We start from the raw sequence: 23,253 nt of genomic DNA, 5'->3' as shown, positions 1-23,253 counted from the left end.
ACAATAACGTTTTATGCATGCACTCAGATGACATCAGCATGTATAAATCTTTATTGTTATGGAAAATGAATACAGAAGTCAGCCGGATCCCTCCTGGCGCTGACACGTTTCACCTCAAGAGTCCTTTTAAAGGTAAAACATAAGTGAAGAGGTTCAAGATAGACCTTTTATTTTTAATGTCAAGAACAATAAAGTTTTATGCATGCACTCAGATGACATCAGCATGTATAAAACTTTATTGTTAAAGAAAATTAACACAAATGTCTGCCGAACCCCCCATGACACATTTCACCCGAAGAGCCCTGTTTGGGTGTAACGCAAGTGAAGAGGGTATTTATGGGTAGACCCCTCTGTATTCAACTTCCAGAACAATAAGGCTTTATCCATGCACTAAGAAAACATCAGCATGAATAAAACTTTATTGTACAAGAAAAATGAATACAGATGTCTGCCAAACCCTTGCTGACTCGTTTCACCTCAAGAGCCCTTGTAGGGTAAAACATAAGTGAAGAGGGTCTGGATAGACCTTCTATATTCAATGTCAAGAACAATAAAGTTTTATGCATGCACTCAAATGACATCAGCATGGATAAAACTTTATTGTTCTGGAGAATTAATAGAAAAGGTCTGCCCAGACCATCCTGTCTTTGATGCGTTTCACCTGAAGAGCCATTTTGGGGTGAGACATGAGTGAGGAGGGTCTGGATCATCCTTCTGTATTCAACATCCAGGAATTTTTTTTTCACCCCAAGAGCCCTTGCAGGGTAAAACACAGGTGAAGAGGTTCAAGATAGACCTTTTATTTTTAATGTCAAGAACAATAAAGTTTTATGCATGCACTCAGATGACATCAGCAAGGATAAAACTTTATTGTTCTGGAAAATGAATAAACAGAAGGTCTGCCTGCTCACTCATTACTAAAGTGCGTTTTGCCTGGAGAACCGTGTTTGGGTGAAGTGTGAGGCGGGGTCTATATGTATTGTCCAAAACAATAAAGTTGTATCCATGCACTCAGATGACAATGCAGTCTACTGACTCATTTCACCTGAAGAGCCCTGTTTGGGTGAATTATGAGTGTGAAGGTTTCTGAATAGACCAGACCATCTGAATTCAATATCCAGAACAATAAAGTTTTATCCGCGCATTTAGATGATATCAGCATGGATAAAACTTTATTGTTCCCGACAATGCCTGCTCCCTCATTACTATAGCGCGTTTCGCCTTGAGAACCATGTTTGGGTGAAGTGTAAGTGAGGAGGGGTCTGCATAGACCTTCTGTATGTATTGTTCAAAACAATAAAGTTGTATCCATGCACTCAGATGACAACACATGAACTAAAAAAAAAAAAAAAAAAACTTTATTGTTCTGTAAAATGAATACAGAAGCGTGCGGAGAGTGGAGACCCTCCTGACTGACTCATTTCACCTGAAGAGCCCTGTTTGGGTGAATTACGGACCGTCTGTATTCAATGTCCAGAACAATAAAGTTTTATTCATGCGCTCAGATGATATCAGCATGGATAAAAAAAAAAAACTTTATTGTTCCCGACACTGAATAGAGAATGTCCTCCCAGACCCTCCTGACTGATGCGTTTCACCTGAAGAGCCCTTATGGCAGTGATGGTGAACCATGGAACTCCAGATCTTTTTGAACTACATTTCCCATGATGCTCAACTACACTGCAGAGTGCATGAACACCATGGGGAATGTAGTCCCAAAACATCTGGGGTGCCAAGGTTCAAACTCACTGCCATATAGGGTCAAACATAAGTGAGGAAGGTCCAGATAGACCTTCGGTATTCAATGTCCAGAACAATAAAGTTTTATTCATGCACTTTAGACGACATCAGCATGAATTAAACTTTGAAAACAAAAGTCGGCTGAGACTCTCCAGACTCTGACATGTTTCACCTGAAGAGCCCTGTTTGGGTGAAACGAGTGAAGAGGGTATGGGTAGACCTTCTGTATTCGACTTCCAGAACAATAAAGTTTTATCCATCCTCTAAGACAGGGATATGCAATTAGCGGACCTCCAGCTGTTGCAAAACTACAAGTCCCATCATGCCTCTGTCTCTGGGTGTCATGCTTGTGGCTGTCAGAGTCTTGCTGTGCCTCATGGGACTTGTAGTTCTGCAACAGCTGGAGGTCCGCTAATTGAATATCCCTGCTCTAAGAGGACATCAGCATGGATAAATCTTTATTGTTCGGGAAAATGAATACAGAAGTCAGCCGGGCCCCTCCCGGCAAGTTTCACCCCAAGAGACCCGTTTGGGTAAAACACGAGTGATATATGGGTAGTCCAGACCTTCTGTATTTAATGTCCAGGACAATAAAGTTTTATACAAGCCTGCAGGTGAAATGGATAAAACTTTATTGTTCTGGAAAATAAATACAGAAGGTCTGCCTGGACCCTCCTTAATCTAGTGTGCTTGACCTAAAGAGCCCTGTGTGGGCAAGACACGGCGGAGGTCTAGGTGTACCTTCTGTATTCAACGTCCAGAACAATAAAGTTTGATCTATCTGGACATTATTAGAGCGTGGCCGGTCTCTTTGCCTTTGGCATGGTGGGGGGTTGAAGCTCCATTTAGCTGGCACTGGTGCCTACAGATGTGGGCAAACCATGGATTTGGGAGCGGCGGCCCCTTTCTGGAGATTTCGGAAGATGCGCCATGTTGGGGTAGAGATGGACGGTGCCAATTGCCAGAAGACTCCAGCAGACCTCTGACTCCTCCCCTTGCGCTGGCGATGATGGAATAGCAGATTTGCGCCCGAAGTATCAGAGGTGGCAGCGACATCTCCTTCTGCGGGATCAGACGTGGTGCGACTCCTCCTCTCCCTCAGGATTGGCTCTTTTTGCGGTAGAGGTAGGCGTTACTCACTTGGCTCATGACGACCAGGCCGGTGAGAAGCGGAGAGAGGGCGCACAGGTACCAGGCCACCCCGGTGACATTGGCAGTGAACCACAAGGAGCACATTCCCAGCATGAGGCTGCCGCACGCCAGCAGGTAGCCCAGGAGGCCGGACGTGGCGTGGTAGAGCTTCCGGGTGGCCAATGTCCAGCGCTGCACCAGTTTAGGGTAGAGTAGGGTCACCCCGCCCAGATTCTGGACCACAGTACACAGAATGGTCAGCAGGCCCACCAACCCGTGCCAGGTGGAAAAGTGAGGCTTCTCCTGGTATACTTTGTTGGTGTAGATTATACCCAGGCCCAGCAGGGCGCAGAGCACCGCCAGGAGCTGCAGCACCCAGTGAGCCCGCGTGCGGGCCTTCCGTGACAGGGAGCGCAGCAGGGAGTCCGGTGAGAAAACCATGATGGCCTCCGTCATGAAGAAGGAGAACTGCGGAGAGAAGAATCACAGATATGATGGAGGTGCAACATGTCCTGCTATCACCAAAGACCAGCCCCTCCCCCCATGCCAAGGTGGTGGGCATGACCCTGGACTCTGACCTCCCTTTCTGACTCCACAACCAAACCTTCATCCCCGTAACATTTCTTACCCAACTCCACCACAAGACTTCTAATCCACTTCCTCGTGATCCCTTCCTCAACTATTGCAACTCCCGCATTGGCTGACCTCTACAAAGACCGTCCTCCAATCAGTCCATCCCGACTGCTGCTACCAGGCTCATCCACCTTACCAACCACTCAGTGTCCTCCACCCTCCCCTCTGCCAATCCCTCCACTTGCCTCCCATCACTGTCCTCCACCCCTCTCTGCCAATCCCTCCACTGGCCTCCACTCCCCTCTCTACCAATCCCTCTACTGGCCTCATCTCAAGTGTCCTCCACCCTCCTCTCTGCCAATCCCCCCATTGGCCTTCACTCAGTGTCCTCCTCTCTGCCAATCCCTCCACTGGCCTCCCATCACTGTCCTCCTCCCCTCTCTGCCAATCCCTCCACTGGCCTCCCATCACTGTCCTCCTCCCCTCTCTGCCAATCCCTCCACTGGCCTCCCATCACTGTCCTCCTCCCCTCTCTGCCAATCCCTCCACTGGCCTCCGCTCAGTGTCCTCTACTCCCCTCCGCTCAGTGTCCTCCACTCCCCTCTCTACCAATCCCTCTACTGGCCTCATCTCAGTGTCCTCCACCCTCCTCTCCGCCAATCCCTCCACCCCTCTCTGCCAATCCCTCCACTGGCCTCCGCTCAGTGTCCTCCACCCCTCTCTGCCAATCCCTCCACTGGCCTCCGCTCAGTGTCCTCCATCCTCTCTGCCAATCCCTCCACTGGCCTCCGCTCAGTGTCCTCCACCCTCCTCTCCGCCAATCCCTCCACCCCTCTCTGCCAATCCCTCCACTGGCCTCCGCTCAGTGTCCTCCACCCCTCTCTGCCAATCCCTCCACTGGCCTCCGCTCAGTGTCCTCCATCCTCTCTGCCAATCCCTCCACTGGCCTCCGCTCAGTGTCCTCCACCCCTCTCTGCCAATCCCTCCACTGGTCTCACCTCAGTGTCGTCAATCCCTCCACTGGCCTCCCATCAGTGTCCTCCACCCCTCTCTGCCAATAGCTCCACTGGCCTCCTCTTAGTGTCCTTCACCCCTCTCTGCCAATCCCCCCATTGGCCCCCATTCAGTGTCCTCCACCCCTCCCCTGCCAATCCCTCCACTGGCCTCCCATCAGTGTCCTCCACCCCTCTCTGCCAATAGCTCCACTGGCCTCCTCTTAGTGTCCTTCACCCCTCTCTGCCAATCCCCCCATTGGCCCCCATTCAGTGTCCTCCACCCCTCTCTGCCAATCCCTCCACTGGCCTCCGCTCACCCAATCAATAAAATTCAAAGCCAAAAACAACTCTGCCCCAAGCTACATCAACAACCTCTCATAATATTATCCAAACTATCCCCTCCATTCCTCCCACGACCTCCAGCTCTCTCCCCCCCCCCCATGTGTGTCCCCAGGATTTCTCCAGAACCTTTCCAATCCTCTGGAGCTCTCTGCCCCAATTCTGTATAATAATAATAATAATAATAATAATAATAATAATAATAATAATAATAAAAAAAATCCTGATAATACAGAATTTATAATACTAATAAAAAAATGATGATTATGATTAATAATTGTAATAATCATATAAATTATGTATAATAATACAAATAATCAGGATTTATTATTATACAACATTTTTATTATTATTCAGGATTTATATTATTGATATTAAGTAATGATAAAATAAATCCTAAACATTCTTATTATACAGAATTATAGTGATCCTGGGTTGTCACCTTGTCACAATGGCCCACAGTGTCCAACACACATTACATTACACAGACACGGCCCACTCATTTTACAAGGGGGGTCACTCACCGCGAGGGTCATGAGGAACGGGTGCCAGGAGAAAAGAGCTGAAATAAAAAATAAATAAATAATTATAAGAAACAGTAAAGAAAAAACAAATAATTAGATAGATGGAGGATCACAGCACTTGGTGGAGTTCTTCCTTAAAGCCCAACTCCAGGCTCCTCTGCCAATTAAATGCTGCAAGTGCGGGGTATTGTGCTGGGGGGGGGGGGGGCCCATGACACCCAGCAATGTGTCCCCACCCCCTCTCTCTGCTCCTCCCCTTCCCAAGAGTTCCTTCCCCCCTTATCACCCCAGCCCCCCCTTCCAGCTCATTTCTCCACCCCACTATACCCCTCAGCTTTCCACCTCCTTGCCACCCCCCCTGCTTAGGTTTTCACCCCGGCCCCCCCCCCACAGCCTTCCCCCCCCCTGCCTTTCTCCCTACTCAACCCCACTAAGTCCTCCCTACATATCTTTCTCAGCCCCCCTTCCTACTCCCCCCCCCCACTAATCTCTATTGACTCACCCAGCTGCTCACCCCCCCCCATACTTACTTGATCCAGGTTTAGAGACATAAATCATGAAGATGGTGAAAGCGAAGGTGGTGAGGTGAGCGGAGGCTGCGGATATCACTCTCAGCGTGCGGTGAACCCGCGTGTCACTTTCCACAGTCTGAGCCATGACCTGCGAGGAGAGACAATGTGACATGGAGGATCTGCCTGGTACCCCCCCCCGTCATCTTCCCACCCCCCACCATGTACCCCATTTACCTTCCCCCAACATCATGTTCTCATCCCTCCATCCTGCACCCCCCCTCAACCATTACATACCCCCCCCAACCATCACATTCTCATCGCCTCCATCCCCCCTCAACCATCATTTTCCCCAACCAATATGTACCCACTACCCCACCCATCATCTCCCCTTCCCTTCCCCAAACCATTGTGTACCTACCCCCCCCCCCCAACCATAATCTCTCTTCCCCCATCATCCGGTTCTCATCCCTCCATCCTCCTTAACCATTATGTACCCATCCCCCTCCCCCAACCATCATCTTCCCACCCCCCACCATGTACCCATTTCCCTTCCCCTACCATCCTGTTTTTATCCCTCCATCCTGCACCCCCCTCAACCATTATGTACCCATTCCCCCCAAACCATCACATTCTCCCCAGCCATCATCCCCCCTCAACCAACCCATTATGTACCCATTTCCCTTCCCCCACCATAACCCCCTTCTCCCTCCCCCATCCCATCATCTCTCCAACCATCATGTTCTCATCTCCTCCACCCCCCCCCCCCAGCCATCATCTTCCCCGACCATCATGTACCCATTCCCCCCTCCAACCAACCCATTATGTACCCATTTTCCTTCCCCCACTTTCACCCCCATCGTCTCTCCAACCATCATGTTCTCATCTCCTCCACCCATCATCCCCCCCTCAACCATCTTCCCCAGCCATCATCTTCCCTAACCATTATGTACCCATTCCCCCCTCCAACCAACCCATTCCCCTCCCCCCACCATAATCTCCCCATCTCCCCCAACCATCATGTTCTCATCCCCCCTCAACCATCTTCCCCAACCATCATCTCCCTTTCCTCCCCCCCCCCCCCAACCATCTCTCCCTTCGCCCCCATACCCCCTCCAGCCAACCCATTATGTACCCATACCCCCCTCCCCAACCACCATAATCTCCCCATCCCCCCAAACCATCAAATTCTCATCCCCTCCACCCCCCCCCCCCAGCCATCATCCCCCCTCAACCAACCCATTCCCCTCCCCCCCACCATAATCTCCCCCAACCATGATCCATCATGTTCTCACCCCCCCCCCCTCAACTATCATCTTCCCCAACCATTATCTCCCTTTTCCTTCCCCCAACCATCATATACCCACCCCCCTACAACCATCATCTCCCTTTCCCTTCCCCCAACCATCTCTCCATTCGGCCCCATCCCCCCTCCAACCAACCCATTGTGTACCCATCCCCCCCCTTCCACCACCACCTTAATCTCCCCATCCCCCCCAAGTCATCACGTTCTCATCCCCATCACCCCCTCCCCCTTCAACCAACCCATTATGTACCCATACCCCTTCCCCACCATCATCCCCCCCATTCCCCATACCACCATGTTCTCATCCCCTCCAACCCATAATGTACCCATCCCACCCATCATCCCAAGACACTGATGGGGCTCTAACCCTTCCATCCCTCCCCCCACAGCTGGAATACTCGGACATTACACAGATCCCAATGTAACACATCCCCCCTCCCCCTTCCTGGGACCCCGCACACAGGAAGTCCTGTCAAAGTTGTTGTCACCACCCCTGCTCCATGACAGCCAACCCCAGAAACCCCGCCCAAGGCTAAGCCAATCAACTGTGGCCTGAGGAAAGATCCCAGAGCCCCCTGGAGTGTGGTCTGTGTATAGAGGGGGTGAGGACTCCCCCCTCCCCCTTTATTCCTATTCCCAGCTCCTCCCCGTGTACAGGAGACACAATGTATCCTTCCCTTCCCCCCCGGGATACAATGTAACAACTTACCCTCAGCTGTCATCGGGCACCTGGCCACTCACTTCCGGTCTCCGCACTCCGCTCTACTATTGGACAAGCGCCCTGCCAATCTCCAGATGCGCCCGCCCCCCCCGGTCAGCCTTTTCCGGCCTTCAAACAGAAGGAACACAACCAATCAAAATGGAGGGGGGGCGGGCCGGAGCGTGACACGTAACCAGTCAGAACTTTAGGAGGCGTGGATGAGGGAGCGAGAGAGAGGCTTGGAACGCAGAAAGAGATAATGTGACCCAGGAAGAGAAACATTGTATCTTTTATCACTGTATCTTCTCTATACTTTGTATCTTCATTGTGAGGAGGATCTCCGGATCTCTGACCGCTGTGAGGAGAGCCTATGAGTGAGTATATAATATATATATACATAGTATATACAGAGTGTGTTCTGCAGGGGCTGACCTGTGGCAGACATTTGGCCCTGGTTCAGGCACTTCCTGTTTTAGGGTGACAACACTCTGTCCCTGTTTCCAGTGTGGTTGTCTCAGGGTCCTGTGCAGGGCAGCCATAAGAAACTTTGGGGCCCCTTACACAGCTTTAGTCCTGGGCACCCCCAGGGGTGACCACCAGGGCTGGACTGGGACAGAAATTTGGCCCCTGGACTTCATCCAGACTGGCCCACTTTGACAGGTCTCTCCCAATGGTGGCCGGACAACTCCCGCCCCCCCCCCCCCCCGGCCACCCAAGCCCCCTCTCCCCCTTCACTAGCCACTAGCCATTCTACTTTATTAGAGTAGAACGGCTGGTACTGGTACTCTTATAGGCAGTACCAGTGGGGAAGCTAGACATTATTTCACCCGGGGCAAAGTATCAGTTCGGTGCCCCCCCCCTTATGGGACAAGATTAGGCAGAAGCAGTGGCGTCACTAGGGTTGGTGTCACCCCAAACCAGCCCCTGTAAATGATAGTATAGGGCAGTATAGTGGCAGGTTAGGGTAGTATAGAGTGGTATAGTGGCAGGTTGGTGTAGTGGGGTGGTATAGGACAGGTTAAGGTGGTATAGGGCATGTTGGGGTGATATAGGGTAGTTTGGGGTGGTATAGGGCAAGTTAGGGTGGTACAGGGCAGGTTGGGGTGGTATAGTGCAAGTTAGGGTGGCATAGGGCAAGTTGGGATGGCATGGGAAAGGTTGGGGTGGTACAGGGCAAGTTAGGGTGCCACAGGGCAAGTTGGGGTGGCATGGGAAAGTTTGGGGTGGTACAGGGCAGGCTGGGGTGATACAGGGCAGGCTGGGGTGGTACAGGGCTGTTTGGGGTGGTACAGGGCTGTTTGGGGTGGTACAGGGCTGTTTGGGGTGGCACAGGGCAGGCTGGGGTGGTACAGGGCTGTTTGGGGTGGCACAGGGCAGGCTGTGGTGGCACAGGGCAGGCTGGTGGCACAGGGCAGGCTGGGGTGGTACAGGGCTGTTTGGGGGGGTACAGGGCAGGCTGGGGTGGAACAGGGCTGTTTGGGGGGGTACAGGGCAGGCTGGGGTGGTACAGGGCTGTTTGGGGGGTACAGGGCAGGCTGGGGTGGTACAGGGCAGGCTGGGGTGGCACAGAGCAGGCTGGGGTGGCACAGAGCAGGCTGGAGTGGTACAGGGCAGGCTGAGCATGTCAGCTAAAAAAAAAAACGGGATGGTGTCACCCCTCTAGCGGGTGTTACCCGGTGCGGAACGCACCCCCCCCCTAGCAACGCCTCTGGGCAGAACTGAGAAACTCCCAGGCCATAGCTGTTGAGTCAGCTGTCTGTCCCCTTCCCCCCCCCCCATGCTCCTCTGGTCCTCCCCCTGCTTCTTTGTTCCCCCCAGGTGAGTGCTGCGGAGAGGGAGAGACAGAGGAGCGGAGGGGGGCGGCAGTCCGCTGTCACTGAAGCCAGCCCACTGAGCCATCGGCCCACCGGGAAACTCCCTGTAGTCCCAATGGCCAGTCCATCCCTGGTGACCACCAATATTCCCCGGGTGCCTCCCCACTGGCCATCCCAGAAAGCAAAGGAACAAAGGACCTCCAGAGGCCATATTTGTGCCGAAACGGCTGCTTGTAACCTCCATCAGAAGCCCGTGTGGGACGGGGTGACAACAGCTCAGCGAAGCAGAGACAGGGCAGAGTGTTGTCACCCTATAACAGGAAGCGCCTGATGGTGATGATAGTTGGGGGCAGGGGCGTACCTAGAGCATTTGGCACCCGGGGTGGATCCTATATCTGGCACCCCCCACATTAGGGGGCCCTTCGTTATGCCTCACAGAGCCTGTGGGGCCACACTGGGAGGAACTAGGAAGGGGATTAAAGGGGGGGGGGGGGACCTACCTGAATGTCTGGATAATAATGGAGGGAGCCCCTCACCACCTCTATATACAGCCCCTTCTCCAGGGGGCTCTGGTATGTGACCACAGGCTTCATTTGATTGGCTCAGCCTTGGGTGGGGTTTCTGGGATTGGCTGTCATGGAGCAGTGGAGGTGACCACCAGCACAACTTTGACAGGACTTCCTGTGTGTGGGGTACTGGGGGGGAGGGGTCACTTTTTGGAGGTGTTACATTGGGATCTATGTAATGCCCAAGTATTCCAGCTGTGGGGGGGAGTATAGGAGAGTCAGAACCCCATCAGTGTCTTGGAATGATGGTGGGGTGGGGGTGGGGAGATGATTGGGGGGGGGGGGGGTGGTGATGGCTGCACGGCATTCCTCAGGGTCGGTTTCCTGATGGGGGGGGGATCATGCCTATGCAATGTGTGATTAAATGACCACTTGTAGTCTCCATCAGAAGCCCAGGACGGGGTGACAACACAGCAAAGCAATTGAGAGACGGGGACAGAGTGTTGTCACCCTATAACAGGAAGTGGCTGCAAAGAAGCTGCAGGAGATCAGCAGCACTGAGATGTCCCATAGGATGAACGGAACGATAACATTGTGTCTCCTCTTGCAGTGATGTCCAGCCGCAACATCGAATGTATATTCTTCAGCGAGTTCCACCCGACTCTCGGCCCGAAAATCAGCTTCCAGGTGAGGACGGGGGAGGGGTAATGAGGTCAGATCCTTCCAGAACTAATACTTCTCTACTGTGTACTGGCTGGAGTGCCAAGGCAGGCAATCCAGAATCTCCCCATTGTGGGAGGGGCAGAGACACAAACTACTGCAGGGAAATGTCACCAGTGTGGGAGGGGCAGAGACACAAACTACTGCAGGAGATCTCTCCATTGTGGGAGGGGCAGAGACACAAACTACTGCAGGGAAATGTCACCAGTGTGGGAGGGGCAGAGACACAAACTACTGCAGGAAATCTCCCCATTGTGGGAGGGGCAGAGACACAAACTACTGCAGGGAAATCTCACCATTGTGGGAGGGGCAGAGACACAAACTACTGCAGGAAATGTCACCATTGTGGGAGGGGCAGAGACACAAACTACTGCAGGGAAATCTCCCCATTGTGGGAGGGGCAGAGACACAAACTACTGCAGGAAATCTCACCATTGTGGGAGGGGCAGAGACACAAACTACTGCAGGAAATGTCACCATTGTGGGAGGGGCAGAGACACAAACTACTGGGAGAAATCTCTCCATTGTGGGAGGGGCAGAGACACAAACTACTGCAGGAAATGTCACCATTGTGGGAGGGGCAGAGACACAAACTACTGCAGGAAATCTTACCATTGTGGGAGGGGCAGAGACACAAACTACTGCAGGAAATGTCACCATTGTGGGAGGGGCAGAGACACAAACTACTGCAGGAAATCTCATCATTGTGGGAGGGGCAGACACTCAAACTACTGCAGGGAAATCTCACCATTGTGGGAGGGGCAGAGACACAAACTACTGCAGGAAATCTCACCATTGTGGGAGGGGCAGAGACACAAACTACTGCGGGAAATCTCACCATTGTGGGAGGGGCAGAGACAAAAACTACTGCAGGAAATCTCCTCATTGTGGGAGGGGCAGAGACACAAACTACTGCAGGAAATCTCACCATTGTGGGAGGGGCAGAGACACAAACTACTGACGGGAAATCTCACCATTGTGGGAGGGGCAGAGACACAAACTACTGCGGGAAATCTCACCATTGTGGGAGGGGCAGAGACACAAACTACTGCAGGAAATGTCACCATTGTGGGAGGGGCAGAGACACAAACTACTGCAGGGAAATCTCCCCATTGTGGGAGGGGCAGAGACACAAACTACTGCAGGGAAATCTCCCCATTGTGGGAGGGGCAGAGACACAAACTACTGCAGGAAATCTCTGCATTGTGGGCGGGGCAGAGACACAAACTTTTGGGAGAAATCTCTGCATTGTGGGAGGGGCAGAGACACAAACTGGTAAATAATGAATGGATTGGTTTTCTCTCGGCAGGTACCGGAGGAATACATATCGCGGGAGCTCTTTGACACGGTTCAGGTGTACATCATCACCAAACCAGAACTGCAGAACAAACTCATCACAGTGTGAGTATACGGCGTATATAGCTGATTACACCGAGCGCCACTTCTCCAGTTACCGATGGAAGAAAATATGTTACATTGTTACCTTAAAATGTATTTAAATGAATCCTCTCCAAATACATTGTAATTAAAGGGCCAGCAAGCTCTAAAATGGATCTCCTGGTCTCCATGATTACTGAGAACCTGGAACGTCGTGTTTTCCTCCTCCTCTTTTAATTCATAAGGAGTCCTAGAATGGCAGCTTCTGCCAGAGGCTGGTCACACAGGTATTTTTGTTTAGTCGCTGTCCTGTTTTGCAGGACCGCCATGGACAAGAAGCTGATTGGCTGCCCGGTGTGCATCGAGCACAAGAAGTATAGCCGCAACGCGCTGCTCTTCAATCTGGGCTTTGTGTGCGATGCGCGGGCGAAGACGTGTGCCCTGGAGCCCATCGTGAAGAAGCTGGCCGGGTACCTGAAGACACTGGAGGTGAGCGTTGGACGTGGCGATACGAAGCTGGATTGTGGAATACAATGATATTGATTGGATTAACCCCGTCACCCCCATATATATCCGATATGGAGCGGAACAAATAATGTGATGTGTCTGTTTACTCGGCAAAAACGTTGTCATTGCGTTTGCCGAGCATAATATATATATATACTCGAGTATAAGCCGAGTTATTCCAGCACTTCTTTTTTTTGTGCTGAAAATGCCCCCCTCGGCTTATACTCGAGTCACCTTTTTGTGCCGGATCTTTGGGGACCCGGTACCCCTACAAGTGTGCAGAGTTTGTTGTCCGGGGGACCTACAGCTGGGGAGCACCGATTTTCTTTTTTTCAAAGCCGGGCACCCCTTCCATAGACTCCCATGTTAAACAGTAATTTCTCCAGTGAGTTTGGGGACCCCGTATCGGCCGGTCGTAGGTCCCCTGGACCCAGAACTTGGAACACATGTAGCCCCATTTCTCGTGTGCAAAGCTTGTTGTCCGGGGGACCTACGGCTAGGGAGCACCGATTTTTCAAAGCCAGGCACCCCTTCCATAGACTCCCATGTTAAACGTCAGTCTAGGCATGGGCACAGTGAGGCATGGGCACAGTGAGGCATGGGCACAGCAAGGCATGCACATGGACACAGTGAGGCATGCAGATGGACACCTTAGGCTTATACTCTCATATGAGTACAGTGTTGTATGACCACGCAATTGTCGTTCAAAGTGTGACAGCGCTGAAAATTGTCTTGGGCAGGAAGGGGGTTAGAGTGTTTGCGATTGAAGGGGGAAAAAAGGGCAAACAAAACGAATAAAAGTTTAAATGCTAACAAAAAAAAAAACGCAAACAAAATGGTCGGGAAACTAATGGTTAAGGGGAGAAGGGGAAGAAGGAGTTCATTAAATGGTATGCAGAGGGAAGCTCTTCTCTTTGAACTGCAGAGGAACAAAACATCAAAGTTACTTTGTATCTCTTTATGGCTATGTTTTAGATGTGCGGCAGACCTCGCTGCATGGAAGAAGAAGCTCTGTCCCTGTTGCGCGGCTCTGTCTCTGTTGCGCGGCTCTGTCTCTGTTGCGCGGCTCTGTCCCTGTTGCGCGGCTCTGTCCCTGTTGCGCGGCTCTGTCCCTGTTGCGCGGCTCTGTCCCTGTTGCGCGGCTCTGTCCCTGTTGCGCGGCTCTGTCTCTGTTGCGCAGGTCTGTCCCTGTTGCGCGGGTTTGTCCCTGTTGCGCGGCTCTGTCCCTGTTGCGCGGCTCTGTCCCTGTTGCGCAGGTCTGTCCCTGGTTGCGCAGGTCTGTCCCTGGTTGCGCAGGTCTGTCCCTGGTTGCGCGGCTCTGTCCCTGTTGCGCGGCTCTGTCCCTGTTGCGCGGCTCTGTCTCTGTTGCGCGGCTCTGTTGCGCGGCTCTGTCTCTGTTGCGCGGCTCTGTCCCTGTTGCGCGGCTCTGTCCCTGTTGCGCGGCTCTGTCCCTGTTGCGCGGCTCTGTCCCTGTTGCTATTTATAAATGTTTTCTCTGGATAGTTGATCTAGAGGGGATGTTGAGTCCATGGTCATCGGCCTTGAAAAATCAGTTTTTCTCTTTCAGCTGGAGTCAGGATTTATCTCCAACGAGGACAGCAAGCAGAGGTTGGTGCCCATAATGACCTACCTGCGGAAAGAGCTGAACACCACCGGGGAGTGCTCGCTGCCCATAGGTACTTATCGGTTGTCATTTGCTGGGTCTGGTGCCCCCCCGTGGGTAAAGTGTTCATTGCTGTGTTCTCACCCCATAGATGAAAGTAACACCATGCACCTGAAGGTGATCGAGCTGCGCGCGGCGCCCCCTACTGCCCAGGAATATGACGTCCCCGTGTTCACGGAGGACAAGGAAGAATTCTGCAATGCACAATGGGATTTAACCACCCAGCAGGTAAGTGGGAGATCCGCTGTACTGACCTGGAATGCAGAGTCTATTAAACCCTTTCTGCCCAGCCCCAATTTTCCTTTTAAATGAGTCTTTATGTCTTGGAACCTGAACCTGAACTTGAAAAATCAAAAGTCCCCATTTTAAAGACTTATGTGCAGGGTATTGGCCATAAAAGGGGTATGGGGGCAGGGCTTTAAAAAATAAAAAAACGTCAAAACAAAATGGCATTGGGTTCCCCCACACCAATTTTTTTTTTTTTTTTTAAATGCTCATTTAAAAAGATATTGGCCCGGATTCACAAAGCACTTGCGCCGACGTATCTCGAGATACGCCGCGTAAGTGCAAATATGCGCCGTCGTAGATACGACTGAAAATAGGCTTCACCCGACCGACGTAACTTGCCTACGCCGGCGTAGAGTGGGCGCATATTTACGCTGGTTGTATTTGGCGCTCCCATTGATTTTCTATTCACATATGGAAATGAGGGAGATACGCCGATTCACGAACGTCCGTCCGTCCGACGCAGTGCGCGTAAAGTCATACGTCCGGCGTAAAGTTATGCCCTATAAAGTAGGTGTAACTCGGCAGCATCCATGCAAAGGGAACACAAGCCGATGTATTTTACGGAGTTTACATAGGACGTGAATATGGATGAGCGTAGGTTACGTTCACGCCGTAGGCAGTGATCCGACGTATCTTAGGCAGTTGTTCCGACGTGATTGTGAGCATGCGCACTGAGATGCGCCCACGGGACGGCGCATGCGCAGTTGGCGATACGCATCTGTCTGGCGCTCGGCCCATCATTTGCATGGGGTCACGCCTCATTAGCATGGCTCACGCCCACTTCCACTTACGCCGTCTTGCGCCTTGGAAACCCAGCGCAGATTTGGAAGCACTGGCTTTGTGAATTCAGTGCTGGCCTCTCTGCGCTGCGTCGGCGTAGCGTAAAGGAGATACGCTACAGCGGCATAAATATACGCCAGTGTCTGTGAATCCGGGCGGTTATTTATTATTATTATTATTATTATTATTATTATTATTATTATTAATATTTTTTGTATTTTTTTTTTTTTTTTTTTTGTTCAATGCAAAAAAATATATATACATATTTTTTTATATATATATATATATATATATATATATATATATATATATATATATATATATATATATATATATATATATATTATGTATGTGTTTTGTTGTGGGTATGGTTCAGGAGTGAGGACGAGCAAAAACATAAAAAAAATCTGGTTGCTCAGGTAAGGGTCTAGTATGGATTTTTTATAATTATAAAATATATTTTTTTTTGGGAAATTGATAGTAATCTGTTTCAACACAGGAGAGGATTTGCTACAATTGTGGGGGAAAAAAGAGTTCAGCTTTAAATGGAATCTTTTCTCAATACGGAGAAGCTGGGTGTTGTGAATGAAGAGCTACAAATGATGATTCTCCCCCCCCCCCACCCCGGGGTTTACATTTGCCTTGTCTAGATTCTCCCGTACATCGATGGGTTCCGTCACATCCAGAAGATCTCGGCAGAGGCGGATGTGGAGCTGAACCTCGTGCGGATCGCCATCCAGAACCTTATGTGAGTAGGGGGAGGGGAGAGTTTGTCGGGGGGGGAGGGGGATCTGAAAATAAAATCCTTTAATTTTGATGTTCTGAACTTTTACAATTGTTTTTTTTTTTTTTTTTTAAATCCTTGTTTGCAGGTATTACGGTGTTGTGACATTGGTGTCCATTTTCCAGGTAAGACGTCTTCATCTTCCTTTGTTGTGTTGAATCTTTCACAATTCTATTCTATGTTTAATCTGTATATATGGTGCCTCCTTTTTTATTTATTTATTTATTTTTTGCTGTTTCATATTACTGATGATCACATCCTTTCACTATATTTATATCTCTTTGTTGCTTCTTTTGTTGAAGTATTCCAACGTATATTGCACCACGCCTCGTGTTCAGGAGCTCGTCCATGACAAGGCGCTGCAGGATGAATGTGTGTCTTATGTCAGCAAGCCGGGTATGTGATGTCACTTCTCAGTCTATATATAGAAATATGATGTCATGTCTGGCCAATCAAAATGCAATACATGCACATCTGCTCCATGGGTTATCCCTGCAAGTACAGAAATAATTCTATTGCACCCTACGTTCTGTTATGGGCTGAGAACACACAGGATGTCTCTGCACTGAGCGGTGTCAGCCCTGCCCAGTTGTCTTTTGCTTCGCTATGTAAAGCCCCTTACTCTCCCATCTGCATTCTGCTGCCTTTCCTTGAGTAACCTTTCCAAAGTTGGCGACTTCTTACCCAACAACACCACCGAGCTACTGGGTCATAATTTGGAAGGACTCTTTGGGGGAGTTCAGAACCCCCTGAGGTCCCCCCTTATCTACGCCCCTGTACTAATAAATCCTCTATCTCTTGCATCAAATATTGCAAATCCAACCCCCTCTGCCAATCCCTCCACTGGCCTCTGCTCAGTGTGTCTCCCCTCCCCCTGCCAATTCATTTTCTTCCCTCCGCTCAGTGTCCTCTGTCCCTCTCTACCAATCCCTCCTCTGGCCTCCCCTCAGTGTCCTCCACCCCCCCCACCCCTGCTAATTCATCCACTGGTCTCCCCTTAGTCTTCTCCACCCCTCTCTGCCAATCCCTCCACTGGCCTCTGCTCAGTGTGTCCTCCACCCCCCTGCCAATTCCTTTTCTGCCCTCCGCTCAGTGTCCTCTGCCCCTCTCTACCAATCCCTCCTCTGGCCTCCCCTCAGTGTCCTCCACCCCCCCGCCAATCCCTCCACTGGCCTCTGCTCAGTGTGTGTCCCCCCCCCCCCCGCCAATTCCTTTTCTGCCCTTCGGTTAGTGTCCTCTGCCCCTCTCTACCAATCCCTCCACTGGCCTCCCCTCAGTCTCCTCCACCCCTCTCTGCCAATCCCTCCACTGACCTCCACTCGGTGTCGTCCCCCCACCCCTCAAAATACTAGCAAAAATATACAAAGCCATCCACAATTCTTTTCTGAGCTACATCACCAACCTCATCTCAGAATATCCTCCAAACAATCCTCTCTGCTCCTCCCCCTCTCTCTAGGTCCCTCATTGCCTCCTCCCATGCTCGCCTCCAGAGCCTCCCTCATCCTCTGGAACTCCCTACTCCAACCAGTCCAGCGATCTCCTACTCTGTCCACCTTTAGAAAATCCCTAAAAACTAATCTCTTAAGGGAAAGCCTTTCCGTCCTCCACCCAACAAATAGAATTTTACTTCCTCCGTCAACTCATCCCCCTCAGTTTTTTATTTTTATTTTTTTATTTATTTTCCTTTTCTATTACTTGCCCCTCCCATTTAGATTGTGAGATCCTGTGAGGATGAGAGGGCATCCGTGATTGGCGGAACACTGAACACAGTATATATATATATATATATATATATATCTCCTGTGTAATAATAAACAAAAAACCCGAACAAGAAAATAAAATGAGTAATAATTTATTATTATCATTCTTTATTTGTTTTTTTATTAATGATAAAAAAAAATGGGTTGGGGGTGTTTCTTTAAGGGCTATTTTATTTATTACACATAGTATTCATTTTATTGTACTTATTATTTATTACATTTTTTTTTTTTTTTTATTGTTTACATTTATTTATGTATTATCATTAGTAGTATAATTAAACACCCTAACAAAATGTAAAAAAAAAAAAACTCTAATCCTAACCCTAACCTCTAACCGCTTATTACACTAACAAAAAAATATAAATGAATATCAATAAAAAATAAAAGCTGATAGAAAAGCTAAAAAAGCTGAAAAACCTTGCAACCAATGCTGCAACAGATGATATTTTTTTTTTTTCTATTGGCTTAAAAATGCATTATAGAAACGCACAAAATAAATGCACAAAGACGCTACGCTCTGGTGTGAATGCAGCCCAAGACCTCTGGATGTGGTCGGTGTAGCCCAGAGGTCTAATCGGTATTTTGCTCCTTAATAGATTTCCCAGCGAACCCAACAAATCCTGTACTTTGTCCTCTCCGTAGGTCTGAAGCGGCCGAGTCTCCGTGACGTCTTCCAGTTATACTGCGGTCTCAGTCCCGGGACTACTGTGCGCGACCTCATCGCCCGGCATACGCTGCAGCTTCAGAGAGTGGATGAGCGGTTGGTGCCCCTTTTATATCTAATGTATCATTTGTGTGTGGGTGTTATATATTTATTTGGGGCTCCCTGTATATCCTAAGATTACCTTTCTCTTCCGTTCATGAAGGGACACAGTGGAGGTCATAAAGATCTTGACTGTTGGGTTATAAAGCCACCTGCCAGAGCAGGCACAAGAAAACAGCCCAGGGGCCAAACCCCCTATCTGCTAAGGGCAGCTCAGTTTTTTTTTTTTTCTAAGGACCTAACATACCCTGCAAAAAAAGGTCCCAGCAGGGAGCTTATTTCTTCTGTGCTTCTTCAGGGCCTTTAATCCACGATTGACTTGGTGATAGACCCTTGGAGTCTCGCCAGCTCAGCCAAGGAGTGCATGCAGTTCCTTGCCACATGTGGGTTTGGCCGTGACAGACTTGGGTCTTGTTCGCATGGGAGTGCTGCAGCATACACCCAAGCAAGGGGCGTGCATGCGAGGGCAATGTAATTACGGCACAGCCCCTTTCACTTGAATGGGTCCTGTTTGTCGGTGGTACATGCAGTCTAACTAGTGACCAGACCTGTGAATCTTCATTCAGTACCCTCTGCTCTACGCCTGAGTCATTGTAGTCAAGGCGCAAACAAGGACTGTGGAAAGAAGGAATAAGAGACAAAGAAAAAAAAGGTAGAAGACGATGCTGTTGGGCTAGGGGAGCACACCTTCTACCTTTCACATGTGTTGTGTTTAAGGAAAGTGCGATGAACTGGATGGTCTGGCAGTCAGTGTATTCTGAGTAGCTGTCATGGTGTTGTGCTGTCAGTTATGGATGAACCAGCTCATGGCTGGGGCAGAGGTGGCCTTCCAGTGTCTCGTCATCGGAGGAAGAAAATGTAACGGGTCCTTCTTGGAGCACAGAAAGAAGATTGTAACAGACCTGACGTCACTACTTTGTAAAAACTTTATTTAACCACAGATAACATACACCAGTGTTCCCCAAACTGCATCCCAGGGCCCGGAATGTGACCCTTTGTTTGCCTTTATCAGGCTCTTGGGACACAATTCCTCCCACTGATACAAGGCACTATTCCTTTTACACCAACAATGGGACAATTATTCCTTTCACTGACCCCAACAATGGGGTACGATTATTATTTTTTTTTCCCCACTGACACCAATGATGGAGCGCCATTCCTCCCATTGACACCAATGGTGGGGAAGCATTCCTCCCACTTATACCAACAATGGGGTACTATTCCTCCCAAAAACACCTATGATGGGGCACTATTCCTCCCATATCTCCCACATATACCAACAATGGGACACTATTCCTCCCAATAACACCAATGATGGGGCACTATTCCTCCCACTAGTATCAATGATAGGTCATGCTTTACTCCCCTTGACATCAGGGCATTTTCTACTCCCAATGGCAAGTTTGGCCCCTTAAAGTCTGAAGAACAATGGGCCAGATTCACCAAAGAGATACGACGGCGTATCTCCTGATACGCCGTCGTATCTCTGTTTCTATCTATGCGACTGATTCATAGAATCAGTTACGCATAGATATCCATAAGATCCGACAGGTGTAATTGTTTTACACTGTCGGATCTTAGGATGCAGTACCGCGGCCGCCGCTGGGGGGAGTTCGCGTCGTAAACCAGCGTCGGGTATGCAGATTAGGAGTTACGGCGGATCCCCGACGGATTTCCGCGTTCGCTACGTCGCCGCTAGTCTAGTTTCCCGTCGCAAAGTTAGTCGTCGTTTTTGGTGCCCTAACTTTAGTCAGCAAACGTATTGTTGTCTAAAGTATGGCCGTCGTTCCCGCGTCGAAATTTAAAAAAATAACGTCATTTGCGTAAGCCGTCCGGGAATACGGAATTACACTACGCGCGTCGCTGTTCGGAAAAATGACGTCACGGCGCGCAAAGCACGGCGGGAGTTAAGAAACGGAGCATGCGCAGTAGGTCCGGCGCGGGAGCGCGCCTAATTTAAATGGCACACGCCCATTTGAATTGGCCCGCCTTGCGCCGGAGGCCGCCGGCGTGGTTTTCATCGCAAGTGCTTTGTGAATCAGGCACTTGCGATAAAAACTTGCGGCGGTGTAACGTATCTATGATACGTTACGCCGCCGCACTTCTACCAGAATCTGGCCCAATAATCTGACCCTTTTTGTTCAGAAAGTTTGGAGGCCCCTGGCGTACAGCATGTCGTGACTAAGAACTGCCCCCCTCTGGTACAATTCACCCCAATAGGCCTAATTATATCTACAGTAGGGTAAAACGTGTCAGAGGGGGTTCTCAGGCTGGAACACGCTGTGTATGCTGGTTGTGGTTGAATAAAGCTTTTACAAAGTGGTGATGTCATCGGAGGTCAGGATGAGGTCACAGTCTTGGTATAGGGAGGAACCTGAAATGGCCACAGAGGATGAGAGGCTGGAGATACACCACTTGGTTCAGATAGTCTGACAGTCTAATATGTGTGTCCAGGGCGGCTTTGTACATCGACTTTTTATTAATGTCGATCAGATTGTACAGCGCAGAGGTGAGGATTGTCCCGTTTTTTAGTATCACTCTGTCCTCCTGTGTGTGTCCTCAGAAAACTCATCCAGTTCGGTCTGATGAAGAACCTGATCAGAAGACTCCAGAAGTATCCCGTAAAAGTGTCCCGTGATGAGAGGAGCCCCCCCGCCCGCCTGTACACCGGGAGCCACACCTACGATGAGATCTGCTGCAAGACGGGTACTCTGGGGGGGGGGGGGCGGTGAAACTGCGATTTAAAAAAAATATTTTGCGCCTGATGATTACCTAAAACCCTCAAACAGTATGGGATTCAGCAATGATTTACGCCGGCGTATCTATAGATATGCCGCGTAAATTCAAAGCTGCGCCGGCGTATCTTCTTTCTGTATTCAGAAAGCAAGATACGCCGAAATTAGCCTAAGATCCGACTGGCGTTAGTCTCTTACACCGTCGTATCCTTGGGTGCATATTTACGCTGGCCGCTAGGTGGCGCTTCCGTAGTTTTCGGCGTATAATATGCAAATGACCTAGATACGCCGATTCACAAACGTACGTAAGTAATTTTTTACGTCGTTTGCGTAATGCTTTTCCGGCGTAACGTTGCTCCTGCTTCTATGAGGCGTACGCAATGTTAAGTATGGACGTCGTTCCCGCGTCGAATTTTGAATTTTTTTTACGTCGTTTGCGTAAGTCGTTCGCGAATAGGGCTGGACGTAATCTACGTTCTCGTCAAAACCAATCCTTCCTTGCGGCGTACTTTGGAGCAATGCACATTGGGATATGTACACGGACGGCGCATGCGCCGTTCGTAAAAAACGTCAATCCTGACCAGGACTCTATATCCACCTGGAGTTCCACCTGGAGTTTGCATGTTCTTCCTGTGCTTGTGTCGGTTTCCTCCGGGTACTCCGGTTCCCTCCTACACTCTAAAGGCCCGCTGGTAGGGTAATTGTCTCTTATCTAAATTGGCCCCAGAATGATCCCCCCCTACAGAGCGCCCCCAGGATGGCGCCGCACCCCCCCCCCCCCAACAGAAGATAAAGCGCTATAGAAATATAATGAAAGCATTTCCTCCTGCAGGGATGAGCTACCGGGAGTTGGACGAGAGGCTGGACAGCGATCCGAACATCATTGTGTGTATGAAGTGAGGTCCGAGGGCGGCGAACGCCTCAATGCTCAGGAAACGGAACCCTCGACACTGCTGGGAGGGGGGAGCTGACTCCTGCAGGACTGCAACCTGGGAAACTGCCCCCCGCCCTCCAGTGACCAATGTGGGGGGGGTCCTTTTTTATTGTTCCGTACAGTGTTTGAAAAAAATGAAAGAAGTCGATTGGTTGCCATTGATGTCGACACAGTTTTTTTGAGGTTCTCGTGTCTGCGATATTTTTTTATAATGTTTCAAAGAAAAATGATATAAAAAAACGAATAAATTATCTTTTTTATGTATATTATGTTGTCATATTCCTCGTCACTTTACAGACAGTATTGATCAGTCTCTGTACCAGAGGAGCTTACACTCTAATGTCCCCTCCCCCACAGTCACATCAGTCTCTGTACAGAGGAGCTTACACTCTAATGTCCCCTCCCCCACAGTCACATCAGTCTCTGTACAGAGGAGCTTACACTCTAATGTCCCCTCCCCCCACATCACATCAGTCTCTGTACAGAGGAGCTTACACTCTAATGTCCCCTCCCCCCCCACATCACATCAGTCTCTGTACAGAGGAGCTTACACTCTAATGTCCCCCCCCCCCCCCACAGTCACATCAGTCTCTGTACAGAGGAGCTTACACTCTAATGTCCCCTCCCCCCCACAGTCACATCAGTCTCTGTACAGAGGAGCTTACACTCTAATGTCCCCTCCCCCCCCCCCCCCACAGTCACATCAGTCTCTGTACAGAGGAGCTTACACTCTAATGTCCCCTCCCCCCACAGTCACATCAGTCTCTGTACAGAGGAGCTTACACTCTAATGTCCCCTCCCCCCC

General features: G+C 50.0%; 2 protein-coding genes across 2 annotated transcripts; one reads left to right on the top strand and one right to left on the bottom strand.

Annotated features, from left to right (window-relative positions):
- Window positions 1-2,176: 2,176 nt before the first annotated feature.
- Window positions 2,177-7,930, bottom strand: LOC120944942 (cytochrome b561 domain-containing protein 2). The gene is made up of 4 exons (XM_040358712.1): window positions 7,827-7,930; window positions 5,833-5,962; window positions 5,303-5,340; window positions 2,177-3,339 (listed from the first exon to the last, which is right to left on the bottom strand). The coding sequence occupies exons 2-4, from the start codon at window positions 5,957-5,959 to the stop codon at window positions 2,839-2,841; spliced, it is 666 nt and encodes a 221-aa protein (XP_040214646.1). The 5' UTR covers window positions 5,960-5,962; window positions 7,827-7,930; the 3' UTR covers window positions 2,177-2,838.
- An 83-nt stretch (window positions 7,931-8,013) lies between these two features.
- NPRL2 (NPR2 like, GATOR1 complex subunit) lies at window positions 8,014-22,630 on the top strand. The gene is made up of 12 exons (XM_040358711.1): window positions 8,014-8,191; window positions 10,748-10,824; window positions 12,167-12,258; window positions 12,555-12,723; window positions 14,309-14,417; window positions 14,496-14,632; window positions 16,123-16,220; window positions 16,345-16,381; window positions 16,559-16,652; window positions 18,659-18,776; window positions 21,343-21,485; window positions 22,347-22,630. The coding sequence occupies exons 1-12, from the start codon at window positions 8,188-8,190 to the stop codon at window positions 22,412-22,414; spliced, it is 1,146 nt and encodes a 381-aa protein (XP_040214645.1). The 5' UTR covers window positions 8,014-8,187; the 3' UTR covers window positions 22,415-22,630.
- Window positions 22,631-23,253: the final 623 nt, after the last annotated feature.

The sequence above is a fragment of the Rana temporaria genome, chromosome 7 (assembly GCF_905171775.1).
Source record: "Rana temporaria chromosome 7, aRanTem1.1, whole genome shotgun sequence".
Classification (NCBI taxonomy): domain Eukaryota; kingdom Metazoa; phylum Chordata; class Amphibia; order Anura; family Ranidae; genus Rana; species Rana temporaria.
Note: the sequence above shows the minus strand (reverse complement) of the source record. Positions and strands in the feature narration are given on the sequence as shown.